The sequence below is a fragment of the Alternaria metachromatica genome, assembly GCF_023757995.1.
Source record: "Alternaria metachromatica strain BMP 0045 chromosome Unknown scaffold_11, whole genome shotgun sequence".
Taxonomy (NCBI): Eukaryota; Fungi; Ascomycota; class Dothideomycetes; order Pleosporales; family Pleosporaceae; genus Alternaria; species Alternaria metachromatica.
Window position 1 is genome coordinate 24694 of NW_026055502.1, and position 20942 is coordinate 45635.

At 52.2% G+C, this 20942-nt stretch overlaps 9 protein-coding genes across 9 annotated transcripts; 5 read left to right on the top strand and 4 right to left on the bottom strand.

Annotated features, from left to right (window-relative positions):
* Positions 1–103: 103 nt before the first annotated feature.
* J4E83_005466 (uncharacterized protein) lies at positions 104–962 on the top strand (the record flags this gene model as incomplete). Its single annotated transcript, XM_049332385.1, has 2 exons — positions 104–427; positions 483–962. 2 exons carry the CDS (start codon positions 104–106, stop codon positions 960–962), a joined length of 804 nt encoding a protein of 267 aa, XP_049188193.1.
* Positions 963–1684: 722 nt separating this feature from the next.
* Positions 1685–2527, top strand: J4E83_005467 (uncharacterized protein; the record flags this gene model as incomplete). Its single annotated transcript, XM_049332386.1, has 1 exon — positions 1685–2527. One exon carries the CDS (start codon positions 1685–1687, stop codon positions 2525–2527), a length of 843 nt encoding a protein of 280 aa, XP_049188194.1.
* A 211-nt stretch (positions 2528–2738) lies between these two features.
* Positions 2739–3158, bottom strand: J4E83_005468 (uncharacterized protein; the record flags this gene model as incomplete). The annotated part of the gene is made up of 1 exon (XM_049332387.1): positions 2739–3158. One exon carries the CDS (start codon positions 3156–3158, stop codon positions 2739–2741), a length of 420 nt encoding a protein of 139 aa, XP_049188195.1.
* Positions 3159–4272: 1114 nt separating this feature from the next.
* On the bottom strand, positions 4273–5697 carry J4E83_005469 (uncharacterized protein; the record flags this gene model as incomplete). Its single annotated transcript, XM_049332388.1, has 2 exons — positions 4273–5039; positions 5097–5697. The coding sequence occupies 2 exons, from the start codon at positions 5695–5697 to the stop codon at positions 4273–4275; spliced, it is 1368 nt and encodes a 455-aa protein (XP_049188196.1).
* A 703-nt stretch (positions 5698–6400) lies between these two features.
* J4E83_005470 (uncharacterized protein) lies at positions 6401–7027 on the bottom strand (the record flags this gene model as incomplete). The annotated part of the gene is made up of 1 exon (XM_049332389.1): positions 6401–7027. One exon carries the CDS (start codon positions 7025–7027, stop codon positions 6401–6403), a length of 627 nt encoding a protein of 208 aa, XP_049188197.1.
* A 400-nt stretch (positions 7028–7427) lies between these two features.
* On the top strand, positions 7428–8261 carry J4E83_005471 (uncharacterized protein; the record flags this gene model as incomplete). The annotated part of the gene is made up of 2 exons (XM_049332390.1): positions 7428–7444; positions 7496–8261. 2 exons carry the CDS (start codon positions 7428–7430, stop codon positions 8259–8261), a joined length of 783 nt encoding a protein of 260 aa, XP_049188198.1.
* Positions 8262–9403: 1142 nt separating this feature from the next.
* J4E83_005472 (uncharacterized protein) lies at positions 9404–10015 on the top strand (the record flags this gene model as incomplete). The annotated part of the gene is made up of 1 exon (XM_049332391.1): positions 9404–10015. The coding sequence occupies one exon, from the start codon at positions 9404–9406 to the stop codon at positions 10013–10015; it is 612 nt and encodes a 203-aa protein (XP_049188199.1).
* A 1274-nt stretch (positions 10016–11289) lies between these two features.
* J4E83_005473 (uncharacterized protein) lies at positions 11290–12981 on the top strand (the record flags this gene model as incomplete). The annotated part of the gene is made up of 4 exons (XM_049332392.1): positions 11290–11554; positions 11603–11915; positions 11968–12496; positions 12541–12981. 4 exons carry the CDS (start codon positions 11290–11292, stop codon positions 12979–12981), a joined length of 1548 nt encoding a protein of 515 aa, XP_049188200.1.
* Positions 12982–20630: 7649 nt separating this feature from the next.
* J4E83_005474 (uncharacterized protein) lies at positions 20631–20843 on the bottom strand (the record flags this gene model as incomplete). Its single annotated transcript, XM_049332393.1, has 1 exon — positions 20631–20843. One exon carries the CDS (start codon positions 20841–20843, stop codon positions 20631–20633), a length of 213 nt encoding a protein of 70 aa, XP_049188201.1.
* Positions 20844–20942: the final 99 nt, after the last annotated feature.

Sequence of the window (20942 nt, forward strand, 5' to 3'; positions counted from 1 at the left end):
TACGCGAATTAACTCCAACGCAGGCTCTACCGCGTTCGGCGTTTTCCTCGTGTGCAGTGCTATCACGATGTCGACGCAAAATGACTCCAAGCCCTTTCGCTTCATGGACCTCCCGTCAGAGTTGCGCCTCATGGTTTACAAGCGCCTACCCCGTCAGATCAAGCACACTGAGGTTCGCTATCTGGGCTATTCGTGGCCCGACACGGAAGTGAAACTCGATTCAACATTCGTCTTGATCACACGTCACCTCCCAGTCGCTATCCTAAGGACAAGCCGCCAGGTCTATGCCGAGGCGCACAGTATCGTCACAGCTCTGATCAAAAGCTTTGTGACAGAGTCGGAGCCGCGGGCCATAGGCCGTGAGGACAATGGGAATGCGTTTCTTTTACTCGCCACATTGATAGCAACTGAGCGTACAGCGCTTTTGGTGAGTCGAATCTCACATTACCATTCTTTAAAGCTCGAATCTAACGCAAGTGTAGACTGGTCAGCCTTACCATGTGAGCGACGTCATTCAGCGACACCCGTACCTTGCCTCTCATCCATGGGAAACCAGACGGCCGCGCGACATTGCAATCTTCTTTGGTCAAACTACACTAGCGAAAACGCCAGACACCAGGATCTGGGTCGCCAAAATCGCTACAGTATACTTCGAGAAGCAGGAAGACGTGATCGACACGCTGCGCACGCAGCATTCTTCGAGCCTCGCCCCTGGCCCCCCACCACCTCCTGCGAGCGTGATAGAGATGTTTCGTCGGGAATATGAGTCTGGTCTCGGCGAGTTTGTTCGCACAGAAATGAAGGGTACCATCGCATACGCTCCCAACGAAGAGTACAAAGTCACAGCAAAGAACGTCCCTGTCATACTCAACGTGGACAAGTTCGATTTGGATGGGACCTTGACCCTGGAGACTTGCATGAGCCAGGATGACTGGACTGGGCATTGGGTGGCTTCTTCGTGAGGGGTTCCCATATGTCATCCAAGGGAGGGATTTAATGCCCGTTCATGAAGAATGATGGAAGTAAAAAACCCGGGAGTCTACGTTGCGTTGAAAGTTCGCCATCTTTTGTGTGCGAAACCACGTAGACTGCAGGGTGTCTAGCTCTTTCCTTTGATAGGGTGCTCACATCCTAGTCGAAGTACCGTCCAAAAGGGCCGATCAATACTCTTATAAGAATTCCGCTCTCACGTATCTCGCAATCGTTACGTGAATGTGGTAATTGTCACGTGATCATCTCGTCTTTCACGTCCCCTCGACGGGCATTAGTATCCACCTTCGCAACTTGGGTTGACTAGCTGGATCTCGCTATACAACTGCTTCCGGTGATCCGACGCAGACTTTCTGTCTATTCGTCCATATTTCGCCAGTCATCTTACCAATACTCCGGCATCGTTCTTTCCGGCTTACCCGTGGTCTTTGTGACGGCACGGTAATGTTTAGTGAACCCATCCGATAGGGTTTCTCTTATCGCCATACCTATCCAAGCCTTATTACTCTAGTATTGACACCGGCATATATGATCTTGATGCTCATTCACGATTGAATTCATCCATTCTAGAACATCGCAGCTTGCAGCCGCTGGCGTAGTGAGTACAGTCAGTACCTTGATGTCTTCCAATATCAGTCATTGCATACGATCCCTCAATTCCAAGAGCAACACATACATTATCTCAGCCACCGACATGTCGATCGACCAACACAATCCTTTCCCAATCATGAATCTTCCCGTCGAACTGCGCCTAATGATCTACGAGCGGCTGCCACGCCAGATCAAACACACCGTGGTCTCCATAGACGGAGAAGTGGCTGTCCTAGTCACAAGACATCTGCCGACTGCCATACTACGTACGAGCAAGCAAATCTATCTCGAAGCCCACGCCATCGTAAACAATCTAGTCCGACATTTCGTCGAAGAGTCACCAACGCAGCTCATCGAGCTCGGCAAAGCTGGAACAAAGATGAGACAGAGGAAGGTACTCGACTATCTCATGTCACAAATCCCCCGCGAACGCATAGCCGTCGAAGACGATGAGAAGTCCGACATCCAAGCCATTTCGCAGAGACTACCCAAGTCCAGTGGACTTCGACCTACCGATCCCGCCAAGGCATCCAACATCGCTCGCTTCTTACATCAAGCTGCTAGAGCTAGATACCGTCCCGGTGACGACCGTTTCCACGACGCAGCAGGCGGGCTGTGGAACAATACTGTCGTCACAGTCTTCGTGACCCGCACATCTTACAAGAACGAAGAGGAGTTCCAATGCTTCGCCGAGATTAATCACAGACACATTCGACATATGTATCATCATGGGGAGATGCCGCACTTTCCGCACGACATATGGATCCGAGATGGTGGTAGCATACAGGTCGAAGGAGATGTTTCTCTGGAGAGGGCGATTGACAGGGTTCCGATGTTATGTCAGGATGGCTATGACGATTGGGGTGAGTCGATAGAGGGTGTGGGAGATTTGTGGGGGCCGGCCATGGGGAGAGATGAGTGGGATGGAGAGTGGCTTTCTTCGTAGGCACGTCATGGGACAGGGATGGATGTTTGTACTGCAGTTTGAATGCAGTTAATGATGACTTCGTTCCCCCATATCATAAGTCAAATACCCTTAATAACCCAACATAACATCCTGTTCCGACCAAGTCGCATTCCCAAAGACCATATTCCAGCCTGGCTTCCAATTCCACTTTTCCTTCCCAAACTCCCGAAACCCATCACCAACCACGCATCTAACCCTCCCTCACACTAATCCCCTTCTTCATAACCAACAACTTCGTCTTCGTCGGCTCCGCAAACTTCTCCTCCTCCTCCAGCACCGGAATCGCCGCATCGCTATGCATAAACGCAATAAACTGCTGCAAATGCAATTCATCCTCAAACGCCATGATACCCATGCAATCCCAGTCCATCCCGTCATCAACCCCAATCAACACCCGCGGAATCCCGATTGGGCATTCCTCGTCGTCAACATGGTAGTGCCGCGTCCACGACAACGGGTGCACTTTCCCCGCGATCTTTTTGAGTAAAGGTGCGTATTTTTCCTCGTTGTGTCGGTGGAATTCTGCGCGGGAAATGCCTTCTTTCCGTGTCGCGACTGTGGTGAGGATGTAGGGGTAAGCACTCGTTTTCGTCATTGTAGTTCCCGGCATTTTGGTTCTGTGGATTCTCCGGTTGTTCAAGGTATGCGATGGGGATGGGGGCTGGGGGCGGAGCTACGTCGGCGGTGTAGAGATATGCGGCCGATGATTGGCATGGGAATAAGTAATCGCAGGATCGCGGAGGATTGTGAAGGATTCGCAGGAAGAAGCAAATAAATTATTGCTGGGGGAATTTCAAAGGAATACGGAACTGGGCAACGGGAAGAACGAAACGCCAAACCGAAATTTCAGGGCCAGGAAAACAGGAGAACGGATGGCTTCCGTATGCAGGCTGGGCCCGTCAGACCGTAGTGTGCCGGTGTCAGCTAATGGGCAGTTTGCACCCCTGTATTTTATTGGTCCCCACTTCCCGCTCGGTTACCACGAGGGCCGATCGCTGGAGACAGTGCAGACAGTGCGCTAGCTGGGTCTGGACTACTGACGAAGCGAAGTGTCGAGCCTTTCCTTTCGAATGTCAGGTTTCCAACCTGCTGCCTTTTTTGGTGAGGCCGCCGATTCGGTTGCGACATGTCAATGCCGTTGTGGTGTTTGGTGTTTGATTATGCGCCTGTTATCTCGTTTGTACTGGGGAGGGCCTGTGAGCGTCATCGGGTATGACGTTAGGCCTCCAGACACCGCTAGTTTCATGTGCCGATGGCTGCTTTGGGAGTTGAACGTCGTTGTCGGAGTGTTGATCAGACGGAAGTACGCGGAAGTGGTGAGAGGTTCTTCCTTAGGTCCGCGGAGTCTTTCGGTATGTTGTGTTGATCGTCGCTGCCATCATTGATAGAGTTGTGCAACAGCTGTCATCTAGTACTAAAGCGTCACAGCGCCGTGAGCGAACTCATCTCTGGAAGTCAAACTATTGCATCGCGCGTTGTCCGTCAGCTCTTGGCCCGCTGTAGCGTCCACATAGGTACTCGTTCTGTTTCCTTGCGCTTGTGCATCGGCGCGGACCGTCACTACTTCACCCCGCATGTGCGTGGTCAAGTCCGTGGCCGTCATGACTCCACCGAGGCTTCACATCTATCGATATTTCGAAATTCATTGGAATGGTATTTCATCCAAGCGCATTAATTCTAACACAACTAGAGCAAAGGTTAAGGCCAATCCCCTACCCCATATTCTACTTGCGAGTTCTGATCTCGAGAGCCCTCCTCTCGCCCGTGGGAGTGTTCTCTCCCAATCCCCTACTGAGATCCCACCTCTTGTCGTCCCAAAGATACCGGAAGACCCCCAGTGTATGTGTCTTGATGACAGTCATAAACTCTTCAATGAGTACAGCTTCACCATCTGCACCCATCCCGCTTGGAGAAGGCCCAAACACAAACGCCGGTACACCGCGATAGCGATAAAACTTACAATCCGTACCACCCAGGCCGACAATCTGTACCGGCTCCCTCCCAGTAACGTCCCGCGCAACATCGGCCATGTACCCAGAAAGCGGATGATTGTACTCCGATAAGCTTGCTGGGTTGCTGGCCGCTTCTTGCACGGAGTATGAGACGCCAGGGGACGATAGCAGTAGGCTGTCAATCTCATTGAGTACAGTCTCAGCCTCGAGCCCGATCGGCAGGCGGATGTCGGCTTCAAAGACGCACTTTGAAGGGATGACGTTGACTTTAACGCCGCCGTTGATGATGCCGATGTTCAAAGTGGGTGAGAACATATTCGCTGCTGCCCCAGCGCCCATGATCTCATCAGTCACGGCGTGCGCTTGTTTGGAGCGAAGATAAGCCCTGAGTTGGTGCGGGATCTTTACGGGTATCGATTCGACCACGTGCTTCAGCGTCGTTATCAAGGAGCAAGCGTGTACGATAGCTCCGCAGCCGTTGTGTGTGTACGCTCCGTTACCGCCTTGAGTGTTGACTGTGAAAGTCAATCGTAGAGTGCCTACGGTACAGGGTTAATATAGGTCTTCAAAGCTGTTCATGGATAAATGTCACTTACCCTTCTCGCCGAACCTAATGGACTGTAGACCACCAGGCTCGCCGTTGACAACACAATCGCCTAGCCAGGGTGAATTTTCACCACAGTGATCAAGCAGATACTTGGTCCCCCATTCGCCTCCCGTCTCTTCGTCCGAGACCACGGTCAAAGCGACGCTTCCGATGAGATGCGACGCTCGCTTCTTCAGCAACGTGAACGCGATAATGGAGGCTGCCGTGCCTGCCTTCATGTCGACGGACCCGAGACCATGTATCGAAGTGCCATCGTTATGTCCAGAGTATGGCGGGTAACGCCAACCCTCAAGGTTATTGACCGGGAAAGTATCCATATGGCCGTTGAAGACGACGCGAGGACCGTCCTGCAAGCGGCCTTCGAAATCCGAAACCACGTTGGGCATGTGAGCCATCGGGGCAACAATATCTGCATAAATGTTGTTGGCTGCAAGGAATTTCGTGACGACATCTGCGGCGGCTCGGGTGTCGCCTGGTGGGTTGGGGCTTGCTGCTCGGACAAGCCTTTGCAGAAAGTGTATGTACTTGTCCTTGTTTGCTTCGATTTCGCATAGTATGAGGCTCTCGTGGTATTGTCTGGCTGGAGCCATCTTGACTGGAGAAGAAGGTTTGCTATGTGTAGATGAATGAAGATGATGTTGAGCTGGTGAAGAGATGGAGGCTTTATGTTAAGAGAGAGTGCAGACTTTTACTCGCGGAACTGGTCGAGTACGGAGATGAAGAAAATTCATGCTCAATCGTGGAAGGCGCCCTTGGTAGTATATCGGCGCATGCCATAGATGAGCACACGAAACATATGCGCGTCGCATCACTGGCTGCTCAGTGTTCGGTACCGTACATCAGCGAGCGTCCCATCCGTGTTCAGTACGATTCGCTTACAATTCGGAGTACGCCGACGGATATCTCTCCAGGAACAACCGTACACGATAACTGTGTGGGCTGACTACATGAAGAGATTGGTTGCGCGTTCGAAACTTTTGTGTGGTTCGTAGTCCGCTACCTAATCCGCAACTTTCCGAATTTCGAACTTGACTGCAGCACCCACAAGTCTTTCCTTTGAAATTTCGGTATTCTGGTTCCATTACTTGTATCCATAAATGTATCTCATGAATTCATGATGTCTTCGCTCATGGTTCCCATCCTATGACTCAGCCTTAGGAGATCCTGTCACACTGTTCCCTCATCGCTGCTCTTCTTTTCATTCGGTGACGCTATTACAGATCAGACGAACTCGCGGAGCCATACATTTGATCTACACGTGGCTCATGCGACCATCTTATGACCATATCCCGGCTAGCGACCCGGTGAACCCTCCCCATCAACCCCATCCGCGCCGGTTATGTCCTGCTCATCCGATAACGTCATACCCTCGACCGCCTCCTCAAAACTTTCCAGCTCCACAAGCTTGGCCTCGGACGACGTAATCTTCAGCTCCATCTCCTGCTTCAGCACCTCGACCGTCGCACTGAATCCAGCAAGGGCCTCAAGTAGAGCCCACGCTGTTGCCAGTGTGTCGAGATGGTCCTTCGTCGCTGAGATTGCTTCGTCTATGGCAGCGTAGAGAAGATCGCGCGTAGTGAAAGTTGCGGGGTTGATGAGAGGCGCGTGCGTGGCGAGCACAGTGACTATGGATGCGAGGTCGGAGACCGTACTTTCTGTGCTTGAAGATGCAGAAGGCGAATCGGCGGCAGGAGAGCTAGTTCCCTCCTCGGTGATCTCTGGAAGGATGTGTACGGTATGCGGCTCGGGTGTTCGTGGCGGCGACGGATCTTGCGATAGCGGCTTGGGCTCGTTTGCGGGTGACTTTGCGATGAGAGGCGACCTTTCATTCTCGCCGACTTTGGATGGGACTGCGTCGCGCTTGAGTTTGGAATTCGGACCGTGCCTGAAGATGTGTCGCAATAGACTTCCTCGCGTCATCGTGGCGGTTATGGTTGAACTGGCGAAGTCGACGGGGGTCAGGTCGCCGCGGCTATACCGACGGGAACGAGATATGACTCTCAGCGTAAACTGTCGGCGTAGAAGCGGGAGGTTGGTTGGGTGATGGCGTCGCCGCAGTCGCAGTAAATACTTGCTCACCTACAATATAGTCGCGCTAGCCAAGGCCATATCGACAAACGCACGATCTCGTATGTACTTCCAGAACACCACGGTTCTTCTGTTCTTCTCTCGAAATCCATCAATTATTCAAAGTCTTCTGATGGCCTTCAACAATACCTACGACAGTGCCCGTGACCCTCGGCTTAGTCGTCAGCCTAGCAATGTCGACATGCCTGATGTAGCGTCTATTGTCCCGACTCCGAACCGCCAAGCCGTTCCGATGCCGCCTACAGAGCTGTGAGTACCCTGAAACTATCTCCGAAGGAGCTCTTACTAACTTCATCACAGTGCGGCGCCGCCCTCAATCGATGGCAACATGGCACCAATGAGGCGGGTTCCCGAGCTTCTTGCACGCATCGCGGACCAGGAAGCTGACAACGCAAGACTCCAGCAAGAGAAGACGGCTGCCAAAAAGATGTCCAGCGACTACCACACCCGTCTCACGCAGACAACCAAGTCCCTGGGCGATCTGACAGTCTCGTATTCGAAGCGCCTGGAGGAGAAGGACGCTCTATTCAGTGAAAACGTCGCAATCGAAGAGCGCGACACACTGATGAGAAAAGAAACCGCCAAGTCCGCCCGCGACATCAGCGATATGACGGCCAAGATACAAGAGATGGAGGCCCAGATCCAAGCATACGAGGTCGAGAACAAGGATCTACAAGATCGCGTCACTACGTTGGAGACAGAAGCGCATAGCCTACAGTGTCACGTTCAAGACCTAGAGTTTGAGAGAGAGCAGGGTCGGGCTTCGGAAAGTATCGATGGATATGGAGCAAACGGTAGGAGGGACTCCATGCAACGCCCCATGTCGAACGTTGACGCCACTCCTCCGCGCCAAAGTTCAGATCGAGACCGAGAATCGAGGTACAGCGAGGCGGTGTACACTGAGCATCGGAGGACGTCGGGTGGATTCTACGAGCGCGGTGGCCATCAACGAGGAGCTCGCCGGGAGCGCGATCGTGGCCGAAACGTACGGAACAGGTCATCTACCAACGATCGCTTCGTCCCTGACCTGTACCCTCCCACCGGACCTCGCGCCGACAGGCGCTGATGCAGAGAGCAGGGAGAAATGTGAAGGATCGTGATGAAGATGGTGACAAGCGTCACAACCTGACGCCGTTGGTAAGACTGAGAAGATTGAAGGAGGAAAGTCCGTACGGCAAGCCTGCTCTACATGGCGGGAAACGAACCTGTGGGAATTGTCAGATGTACGCAGCGGATTCTGACTGGGTGGGTCCCAATATTTGGCATTCTTTGCCGTACATACAATACCTGGTGATAGCAGACGCCTTAGCATGATGAGAGCTAATGCCGGTTGCTTGAGTCATGTTCATCATCCCCAGTCTGATCCATCGCTAGTGAAACATGCGTAGACACTCATCAGTTTGCATACTGAAGATAGTATTGTTACCGTCGCCGTACACAGACCCATAACATGTGTTGAAAGAACGACGAGGTTGGTCATAAGTCACAGTGAAGTGCGAACGTCAGGGTTGTCGTCACCGACAAAGAGTCTCCGCGGACGAAGATATATGTGAAGAGACTAGTGGGAAGCAGGGTACGCGGAGCCTTAATATCATGCCGTGATAAATGTGGAGAGGTGACTTGGATGGAATCTCGCGTAACAGAAACCGACAGGGGGGCAAGAGCATCGGACATACAAGCCGCCTCACGTGACGTGTCCGGGACTCGTGAACGGGCCGCTAGTTCATCTCAGTCAATGACCCCGAATATAAGGTTCGCTAAAGCGGAGAGGATCTGGAGGATTGCGAGGACATGTGTCTGACTGGTTGATCGGGTCTGGATAGGAAGATAGGCGAAGCCACGATGCGACTGCGCCGCATGCCGGTACGCGAGCCAACCACTCATGTAGAGCCAGGCGTTGCTCGCTGCCCGTTTACCCAATGGTGGTGCTTTGATCAATAATCGCGCAACGGGCGACGTTTCTTACTGCGTTGGTGGCAGCGGAGTAGTCGACAGAACCCATGTTCGTACTGCAACGCGATAAAAGGGCCGTTTCCGCGTCAGAAGGCGTCCTCGGAGCATCATCCGTCTTTCTCCATTCGTGCGTACCATCTTGAGAACCATGGCAGAACCAATGAACAAACGCGTCGTGGTGGTAAGTCGCCTTATATGCCATGGCTAATATGAGGCTGATCATTCCAATAGGTTGGTGGCTCGATAGCTGGGCTCATGCATGCTGTGGCGCTCAAGTCTCATGGCCACAGCGTTGTGGTTCTTGAGATGCGAACTGAACAGCAGCTACAAGCCCGAGCTGCAGGCTTGAGTCTATGGTCAAACGCACAGAAAGTGTTCACAACATACCTACCTGATGTTGAGCTCGACGATATCGTATTCCGCAACCCCGCATTTCCAATCCTTGACAAGGATGGTAAGGTCTTGGTAGAAGTACCGTTCACGGAAGACGTGCGCACCTCGTGCTGGGCTGGTCTTCACGGTCTGCTGTGGATGGCCTGCGAGAAAGATGTCGAGGGACATGGGCCTGTCAACATGCGCTGTGGATACCAGGTATGCGGGCTGACTGAGCAAGCTGACCACCTCGTGGTGTCATACAAAGGCGAAGATGGCATCGAGGAACAGATGACGGCTGACATGGTCGTGGCGGCCGACGGCGCACGTTCCCGTCTTCGAAGCCTTGTCCTTCCTGACGTGAAGACCGACTACGTTGGCTATGTGGCGTGGAGATCACAATTCCCAGAAAAGGATGCGCCTGACGAGCTACGTTGTGCCATAGAGGGGAAGATGCCTCTTTGCATGCTGGACGGGAGCTACATAGTGGTGTAAGTTGGGTATAACGTTGCCAACCATTGACTGACATATGGTAGCTATCTGTCGCCTAGCACGATCGGAGACATGCGTCCTGGGAACCGTGTCATCGAATGGTGCTGGTATGATGCTTGCGACGCTTCGACACCAGTGTTCGCGGATTACATGACCGACGTCAATGGTGTCCGCCATAACGTCACCGTACCCGGGAACCTATTGCGTCCAGATGTTTGGGAGGCTCAGCTTAAGCGAAGGGACAACGTGTTGTCTCCAATGTGGAGGAAGATCTTCCACGAGTCGAACCCGCCGCTTCTCACAGCCGTTCGCTGTATGTGCCGTCCATGTAGATACTCGGTTGATGATTTGTGCTGACTTACGCAACCATCTAGCGTTCGACAATACAAAAGCTTCGTTCTTCGGAGGCAAGTTATTGCTGGCAGGCGAGGCATTCATTCAGCTTCGCCCACACCTTGGCGCGAGCTGCGATATCGCAGGGTTGTCGGCGATTACATTGCCGCAAGTGCTGGGAGGGGAGATGAGCCTCGAAGAATGGGAAAAGAAAGTGGGTAAGCACGCCATGGAGAAAGCGATCGGAAGCAGGGCCACTGGAATTTTTGGTATGACGGGACAATGGCCAGAAGGCTATACAGCAGAGTCTGCGGCAAATTTCTCTGAAGAGGTGATGGTCTGAAGAGGTGAAGCTTGCCGTGTGAAGGGAAGGAGACAAGGGGGTGATGACGTAGGAGATGCTCAGAAGTTGGCCCCAGCGCTAGCGAACGGCCTAATCGAATTCAGTCGGATGCCTCCTGCTCACTTGCGCATCATGTCTTTTCCATCACAATCGCTCATCGCAGCAGAACACGGGTGCTCATCATCTCCAGCGGCAGACGGCCGTTTAGAGATCAACATGGTCCTGCTATCGTCGGCTTTCATCTTGCCGCGAGCGGACGGTCGGCCGAACATTGACGCGAACCCCGCGCAACGCCTCAGCCTGGCACCTCTTCAGCGCAGCATGCATCCAAATATCCAACTTTTCGGATTCCGCGGACACGCTTGACGTGTTTTTGCCCAGTCGGGGATCTAATAGTGTGTTTATAAAAGGTCCGAATGCTTGGTTTGCCGGCGGTGGACCGCCTAAACTCGAGTTGCCAAGTCTACATCGCGCGAAAAGACATGGGGGACTGCTTCGCATACTATGCGATGTACGAAACGATGTCGAGGATGATGTACAAAATGATGAATCATATAAGTGTAGCTGAGTGTCTTCAATCATCACCCTGCTACAGCTCAAGATGATGTCCGCAAGTATCTTCGCTCAGCTCAAGGAGGCTTGGGACCTGTCTTTCGTGGAGACGCGCTCTTACTCCGAGCTTGCGGCCAGCATAGTTCTCTTCGCCCTCGTTCTGGGCTTCCTACGCGCAGTCTACCTACTCTACTTTCATCCACTAGCATCCTTTCCGGGTCCATACCAGGCGGCACTATCCAATTGGTGGCAATACAATCTGAGCAAGACTGGCCAACAAGAAGAGACACTTGAACAATTGCACAAAGCATATGGTAAGTCTCACGACGAATCACACGCCCAGGCACTGACGATTTCAACAGGCACACGAACACTGAGGATCGGTCCAAATGAGCTTCACATTACTGGTCCCGCGCTCTACCGTACAATTTACTCACAGAACTACGCCTTTCCCAAACAAAAGTACTTCTACGATGCTTTCGCCGCACACCACTCTGTGTTTGTCGAGGGCGACAAAGAGCTGCACCGTGTACGACGAAAGCTTCTCAGCAACTTCTTCTCGAAGACGCACATAAGGTCGATGGAGAAGACTTTGCTCTCCAAAGCCACCCTCTTATGCAATAGGATATCGGAGACTAAAGGCAACGGCGCGATCAACTTCTACTATGCTTTCAGGTAGCCCTCCCCAATCCTACCGGATGTAACATGAACGCTAAAATCATCACAGGTGCCTGACAGTCGATCTCATCACGCAAATGGCTTTCGGAGAGTCTTTCAACTTGCTTACTAAATCCGATGACAATACTTTCGACGCTCCCTTCCACAGGTGCTTTGATCAAGCCGCCGAGTCACTGTGGACCATGCTATACTTCCCTCCTCTCCGGACTATCGCCTTCAAATGCCCACCCAGTATAGCTGCCAAAATCAGTACATCAGCCGCAAAATTCCAGGCTCTCATCACCGCCACCGCGGATACCGTAGCCAATTTCCGACGCCTGAAGACTTCCGGAAAGTCCTTCGACCATGAACTCGTGTTCGATTCTTTGGAACACCTGGACGATGACCTTGTCTTAGCCGAAGCCATCAGTACTTTGGTCGCAGGCTCCGACACCACGGCCTTCACACTCGCGACTGCTGTCCAACAGATGAGCGAGGATCCTGCAATCTTCGTAAAGCTAAGGAAAGAATTGCGCGACAGCGGTATCACGGCGGGCCAAGATCTCAGCCTTTTGACACTAGAACAGCTTCCATTTTTGGTATGTGCCCTGACATGATCGCGATACGAAGCTAACGTTATCAGACTGCCTGCGTCAAAGAATCGTTGCGCTATGCTATGCCCGTGCCAGGGCGACTCCCGCGTGTCGCACCGTATGGAGCAAAGCCGCTCATCGTCGACGACAAGATCATTCCACCTGGAACCGTAGTCGGCATGTCTGCGTACAGCATACACTTTGACGAAAGCATATGGGGTGAAGACGCCAGAAGCTTCAACCCCGCTCGTTGGTTGACTGGAGACGCAAAAGAGCTGGAGAGATATCTCGTGGCCTTTTCCAAGGGTGCAAGGCAATGTCTCGGGGTCAATCTTGCCTATGCAGAGATCACCCTCACGCTCGCCATGCTGGTCAATAGGTTTCGCTTCGAACCTGACGAGACGATGACGGAATCTGATACCCGACGTCTGGACCACTTTACGTATGAGTTTGAAGGCACTGGCGTTCGTGCTATTGTCTATGAGGATTAGATCTAAGCTTTTGCACCCTGCGCATTAGACAAATGCTTTGGTTAAGGATCGAAAAGCTGGGTGCGATTAGCAGGAAGTCGAGACTGTGAACGAGGAAAAGAGGATCGTATGAGTAGATTGTACTATTTAGCGTGTGCGTTCTTGGCAATGCTGCGAATGTAGGCGATGCGATCTTTCATCATCTCCACCTCTATGTGAATGTATGTGAGGCTAGAAGAGGCGACCGGCTTGTCTGCGGTTTGACGTGCGCACATGCTGGTCAGTTGCTGGGGTGGTTAACATCGCGCACGGGTTGCGGTCTGCGATGCGTTAAACTACTATGACAAACGCAACTTCGGGCAGTCAACTCACGCCGAGCTCAAGGCTCATGTCCGTCAAGGGTGCAGTGCTCATCGTCGGATGGTATGCGCAACAACAGGTTGGAGAATAGCATCCCTGACCTGTTGCACAATTTGACGGTTGATGGCAGAGCGAGGGCTGAGCTCAACATCTGGCACGAAGTCAGCGACGAACATGCCTCATGGCCGACCATATTCACTGACCATTCGATGCGCGGTGGGCGTTGAGATCCTTGCGCCTGAGTAGATGCCAGACGAGGACGAACGATGGAGGGCATGTCACCACAAGAGTGACGATTGCGATGATAGATTCGCTAGACAAGGATGACATGGTTTCTGATTGGTCCAGCTAGCGACTAGTGGCGGTGTCTTGCGCGCTCGATCCTCTGAGAGACGCGGATTGTTTGAACGATAAGGGTGTAATTGTGTAGAAGGCCGTTCAGTATGGAACTGATGCTGGCTATCTTCATAGTGCCTGGGACCATTTTATAATCAACAGAAATGAATTTTGTGCGTCTGGTGGTAAGGGAGAGGTTTGGTGGTAAGGGAGCGCTGAAACATGCAGACGCTTGGACTTTGGCGTGACGCGCCTGTATAGGAACTGTACATTAACCAGAAGCAGACTTTGGCCTGATGAGGCTTGAAGAGGCCATGTAGCACACCCAATCAGAAGCAGAAGCTCATGGCTATGCAGCAAGCAAACTTGACATCATGCCGCGATCCAACGACTAATGGCAGTGGAGGCTAACTACGGGCTGCGTACGTTCGCGAGCTTATAGGAATTGATGGATAGAGAAGATGCACGGCCACGGACTGATTAGGCTACGTATGAAAGCGCAATACATGCGACCATCTCGACTGTTATTGGGCGCCTATCCCTATATACCTCAATTGTGCCCTTGAATGACTTCGATTCGTGTTCGCCTTTTCCGTGTGAGCACCCCTTGACTCGCATCGAGTGGCCCGAAGCCAGGAGACGGCGGCCTCGATGAAAGACATCATCCTGATCTATCCTTCGTCGTAACAGACCGACTCTTTGCGATTAAAGGTAGCCGACTGTCATGTGTCATGTTCTCGGAAGGTGTTGTGTTCTATGCACGATCATCAGACGGTCACAACCAGATCCGATCGAGACCCGTACTATGCCATCCTTCTCTCCGATGGTTCCACGGAGGTAAACGCTTGATGTGCAGGTATATAAGCAAGACCAGGTCGAGGTACAAGGAGGTCGACCTGACCGTCGACGAGGTCTCCGATGCTTGGCCGAGCTGGGCTATTGGCGAGCTCGGCATCTAGAGTGGTTCAGCCGGGATTACATATTGCAGGGCTACAGTCAGATGTACATACCCATCCGACAGACTCCATTGTTAGGACGAGATCGCTTGATCCAATGACATAACAGCGCAACCGAAGGGGGACATGTTGTGACGAGGGTAGCGATAGCGATTATGTCCCCGTTCGACAGGGACGACATGTTTTGTTACACTTGCGAGGATGTGAGGAATGGAATAGAATCCGTGGTAGGAAGACTTGAATAGACGCGATTGATGCACGAGATCGATGCCGTCGTATATGCCGCTTGAGAATCGTCCTGCCGATTGGAGAAAACCACAGAAGACAGCGGGCTGGCATTTTATAAATGTGTGTTGAGCAGTCTAACGCGTGTATAAGCTCCCAGCCCATCTTGCCTTAAGTATTGGGATGCGTGCTCAGCTCCGTAGTCGTCTACGTTCTTGCGAAGCGAGAAATGATCTCAAGCTAGCAAGATGCGAGCCTACGAGGAACCGGCGGCCTCCCGGCCGTTCCCTACTCTCCATTTGAACCTACGTTTCAGAAGCAGCGGGTTTAGCCCGATATTTGTTCCAGCGACTATGGGCATATGCACGGCGTTGATACACCTATAAGATTCAGCGTTAACAGGGACGCATCGCAGAGATCTGCACCGCGGACTAGATTGGTGGAGGGTAGGTAGCGTGGAGGCTCGTGTTGGTGCTAAGAGTGACGGGACGAGCGCGCGAACCCGCATCCGCCAGAGGTCCGCTGGGCGTTCTTCCGTGCTCGTCCGGCGGCGTTCTATCAGGACGCATGGCGGTGCAGTGGTCGGCTCAATGATTGCGCATTGCTTCCTCACCATATCGTGGTTTTTGATGGCGGGCAGTGCAGTGGCGCGTCCAATCCTCTGCGCCACGCGTTCCAAGGTTCTTTTATAACGCAGGCCCTATGCGTTCATTGTGTTCCGATGCAGTTCAAAGCGATCGTGGATGAAGGGCTTCGTCAATGTCCGCCTGTATGTAGCGTTATGTTGGATCGTTAACTTGAGTCGGCGTTACGAGGTGCGAATACATTGTTCGGTGGGTGATGCAGCCTTCGCACCGGGTCGCCCGCGATGTGAGTTAGCAATTGCCGCCCTCTAAATCGCAAACCCATTCTAGGATGGCAGTGATTCTGTGGGCCTTTGGGATCTATCGCGTCTCAAGGATCTGAAGAAGTAACGCGAGGCAGTGGAGCGGCAATAGTTGCTCGAACTCGCCGGGCGGCACGATGCGTTCGCGGTTTGCGTGAGTCGCATTAGGCTGTATATCATCCAAGCTGGTGTGCTTATGGATTCAGCATTTGAGCTTCGCAACCCATTCGATTTGCGTTTCCGGAATGGCGTCCTTGACTGAGATGGTGTAACCTGGAGCGTGGAATGAACCAAATGCATCCTTCCATGATGCAGATGGTGGACTGCCGTGCATTACCTTGTGAAGTCCCCATTGTGCATGATTGTAGGATAGGAGATCATTGGCCTGAGCAGACAGGCAAAGGAACCCTGGAGGGCTCATCAATTATCAGCTAGAATTCGCGACAGACGCTGCCAGGTGTCAGGTAGGTAAGTGGAGCCGAGGCTGCCCAGATGAGATGCCCCCGGGGCCGAAGCGGCCCGCGCAGCGCCAGTCGTCAACAGGCCCACATCGCAACCGCAACCGCTTTTCCTCTCGACCCTACCATCACGACAACGCTAAACAGCTTCCAAAGCATAACGATATTCTGGGAATGCATTCGCCATTAGCATGTGCATCTCTGTCAAGGACTGGTCTACAGCAGGCGACATGCACTGCCGCCGCCGACGCATGTGACGCGATCGCACTGTCCTAAGCAGTTTCAGTGTGGGAATCGATCAGGCTGTATGGCATATGTCGCCTGGTCATGGTCTACGTGCTTCATAGTCTGGATGTAAAAGGTTAGGAAGGCGGGAACGTGTTGTAGGTGGTCTGGCAACATTATTATGATATCTCTCTATGATACGCCACTCTTCCCATCTTTCGTCGTCAACAACATTTTTTTTTCATAGCTAAGACCCATCTAACTACGCCCCATCTTCCAAGATGCTCGACTCTTCTGTTCGCTAGGTTTTTTGATAGTCTCTAGCGCGTTGAGAAAGAGAAGTGGGCTTTGCCATGAGGTGGTGGAAGAGCTTTGTTGAGTTGTTCCCTATCCCGTGTCGACGATGCGAGTGATGGTTATCGCCGAGAGAGGTAAGTAGGAGTGGGTTTGAGTAAAGTATCGTCGACGTGCTTGGTGATCTTGCGATCGATGGCTGAACGAAAGAACTCGTCATCTAGGAAGCTGTCAGCGACGAACAGTGAGCGTTGACACATCTCAACGAACCGTTAAAGTCTCTTTGAACATGCTCTTTACGCCTGAGTAGGTGCCAGATGAGAACTAGGGAGGGCGGACATGTTGCGACCAGACTGACAATGGCGATGATAGATTCGTTGGAAATGGTAGACATGGCGGTTCTGATTGGCTGAGCGACGCGAACTGACCAGTACGTGTGGTCTGCGCTTTACAAGATAGTCGGAAATAGCGTTGTGAATGAGGAATGAAGTTCTGTGTGAAAGATCTGTTATGCTTGAGTTGCAATTTTTGAAGATGATGGGAAAGCGCTTTAGATAAAGTGTGCTACGTTCATCGGCTGAGACCCACACCCCAACACAGATATCCCCAAACTATCATCGGTCACCCCTACGCTGGGTACTTGGGCAACTCCTCACGAGAAACGGCTCATCATTGGCCAGTTGCGTACGGAACGTCTTAGGCGCCAATACATTCTCTGACGTTGACACCCGGATGCAGGAAGTTGTAAAGGACGATACACTTTACCGTCCTACTCGAGCCTACCATAGGGCTGGCCATATGTGGGATGGGAGGGCCAGCGCGCTGGGCCGTATGTGGGATGGGAGGGTCAAGAGCGCCAGCGCGCTGGGTTAGAGCAGTGATGGGGCAGTCGTAGGCTTATCGCTAAGCTGTCGTGCATTCATCGCTCACGGGATTTGCAGGACGGACGCATATAGCCTGGTATTTCCCGTCAATACGCTACTTGTAATTCCTCGGCACACAGTTCTCATCTGTATTTTGACACCTTGAGCGATTGTGACGGTCAAACTACCTCAGTTCATTGGCTACAGCGAGCATGTAACTCCCAATCTTGTGATCGAGAGACTTCGTGGAGGCTTAGCTCCTGCATACTAGCAAGCCCCGCACCGCGCTTGCTACAACTTCCTAATCCTAGCCACTAGTAGGTAGCCACACAACGTGGGTTCTGGGGCAGATTAACTAGGTATCCGCGCATACTTGCCTATTTACCTGCCCCGTAACAACCAGAGAATGCATACCTGCATCTTCATCACGTGGACGGGTATTCTTGCCATGTGCACATGCGTTGTATGTAGACCCGCGTAAGCGTATAATGAAAGCGCCGAGAGGAGAAGTCTTTTCGTAAGTCCATACGATAGCGCAAAGGCACATCGGCAGCTTTACCAGAAGATACTCCGATCCAGCCCCTAGATTAATGGTTGTATGTGCAGGCTTTCAGCAATGCGTGCGCATGCAAAGTCGTGACTGTCAGTCAGCAGGTCTGACGGCTTGACTCGATGTGCCTCAACTCCAGGTTTCGTCCGATTGGTGGTGGTGCCGCGGGAATCATTGCACCGCCTCTTCGAGTCTTCACCGGTGATGGAATTTGCTGACCCCTGCATAATCTCGCGAGTCCACTGCGAATTCCAGGTTTTGCTGATTGGAGGATGATATGCAGGCTCTCAAAATGGTATCGCCTACGTCGTGATGCATTCCAGGTTTTGTTTGATTGGTTCGTGGAAAGGAACGCTGGAGCGCATTTATGCTGCCAGATGTAGTCTTCTTCTCTCTTCGCTGTGTTAGACAACTTCCTCTCAGCTCTTACCTTCTCATCGCAATTTGATACCATTCTCATCATGTCTACAGATGCAAGACCTAATGCGCCACGCATTCCTCGAAGTACGTGGGAGAAGCACCGATACAGGATCAAAGCGCTGTTCGTGGACCAGAAGAAGACCTTAAGCCAGGTCATTAAGATCATGAAGCAGTATGGCCTTCATGCAAGGTTAGTAGCCATATTCATACTCTCTCGTGTAGCTATAGATAATTTAACGCCCGTCTAGTGAGTCGCAATACGAACGCCAGTTAAAGATATGGGGCATACGGAAGAATCGTACAAGAGAGGAGTGGTGCCTCATCAAACGTGTAGTCGAAGAGAGGCGTCTTCAGGGAAGGGACAGTACTGTTCTGATCGATGGCGTTGTACAGCCGAGCGAGAGGCTCGAACGCGAATTTGCGAGGAGTGACTACCGTACACACGGGGGTATGATTTCCTATCAACGCGTATATCCTAGCTAATACGTCGAAGACTTCGAGTCGCACCTTCCCGGGCACATAGAAGTGATGTCGCCGCCAGCGGCCGCCCCGTCACTGAATATCTCAGTTGGAAATTCCGACAGCGAAGACGGCGTGTCAAGGCCGACGCAAGCAGACTCATGGCGGTCCAGATTCGATATTTGGACACTGGGATGCGTCCTTTCGACGGCTGCGACCTGGTGTGTCTTGGGTAGGGGTTCGGATATGTTGGAACAAGCCAGACATGGACTAAGCAGAATGGCGCGTAGACTTGGCCTTCGGTTCACCTTGGCATCTATCCTTCAAGATTGGGAATCTTCGCTGGGATGGTCCAATCCACTGGACTGCTACGAATCGCCTTCTGAAGACCCAGACATCGTCATGTCCGATTACGAGCCCGATTTTGGTGGTAGTCCGGTTATCACCCCACCGTCTCCATCAGGAGCATGGAGTGTTGCCAGTTTGGAGTCTGTGGGTATCACTTCCGAGGAGTGGGTGACTCGGGGATGGAATGTATTCTTCGGGGCGTGGGGTTGAAAGGAGACTGGAATGAAGCTAGCGTCTCCTTCTGTTATAACGAGACTCGTGTGTGAAAAGCTATCATGATATTAGAGATGTGCGTAGACGAGGATTCAGAACAGCCTGACAAGTGCAATGGACAGGGACTCTAGCCCTTTCAAGGAAGACCTTGCTTAAGTTAGTGTGCCGCAACAAAAATGAATCAAGCAGTTGAAGTGTGATCAGCGACATCTCTCGCTGCACACTTCATGCCCCAAAAAAAGTGCAAAAAAGAAGGCACTGGACGCTGTGGGAATTGAACCCACGACCTTTCACAAGTACGCACATTTGATAATGCGAAGCGACTTTTGATGGTGTTAGTCTCATATTTCAACATCTTGATGTTTATTGGTGTTGTCTTACAAATCATACCCCTAGACTGAGGGTTGTTAGTTTAAACTGTAGAGGCGGAATGGTTGTGCGGTGAAGCTTACCCAAGCGCCCGAGTTTGTGTGTTTGATGGCGAAATGGTGGAATTTATGGTACTAGTTCTTGGGTGCTGGGGGTAGGGACGATGCAGAAGCGTGATAGCGGGGGCGAGACGGCGTGAAGTATGGAATAGAGGATGTTGTGATTCGTTGGCGGGGTCGAATCACGAGAGCCGCGGTTGGTGAGGCTAGTATGGCGGGGCAATTGGCAACGAATGGCTGCGGAACGTGGAGGCTTCACGCACACAAATGAACGCAAGTTCTCTCTAGAAGAGTATGTGAAGTCATCAACTCGACGTTGTACGAACAAAATGATATAGATGTCGACTCCGTGGTTATGCATCCTGTTCGAATTAGAAGCAGGGAATAGCGCGTCAGTGAAGAAGGCGGGCTTTGAGAAATGCAACGAATCTACATTTGTGCTACAAGGAGGTCATCGACAGACATCACTCACGCGACCAGAGTCGAGGCATAAGCACATACACGTCCATGCACATCATATCATGAGAATAGTCATTCATGCATTCATTTCATTCCATGCTCAGACCGCCTAGTGATTCCATAGGTCCCACGTCTGATTCATTTCCACAGCTACAAGGCCGTCACTCTGTTCTTCTGACCCAGTCCTCATCTAAACCTTCTTGCTCGTAGTCTCCTCAGCGTGCTTCTCCAGAGTGTGCTGGGGGTTGCTGCTCAAGCTGTCCTTGGTGTTGTCGCTCGCCTTCTCAGCGCCCTCCTTGGGTCCTGCGCCTTGGCTGTTGACGTTGTCGGAGGTCTGGCCGGCTTGCGCTCCGGATTGGCGCTCGGGCTCGGGGGACTGGCGACCGGCGTTGGGGGCGGACATGGTTGTGGGTTGGGGGGTTGTGTTTGGGGTTGGTTGGGAGTCTGGTGGGTGTGTTAGTAAGGAGCGGGAGGATGCTGGAGGGGTGAATGGGTAGGGAGG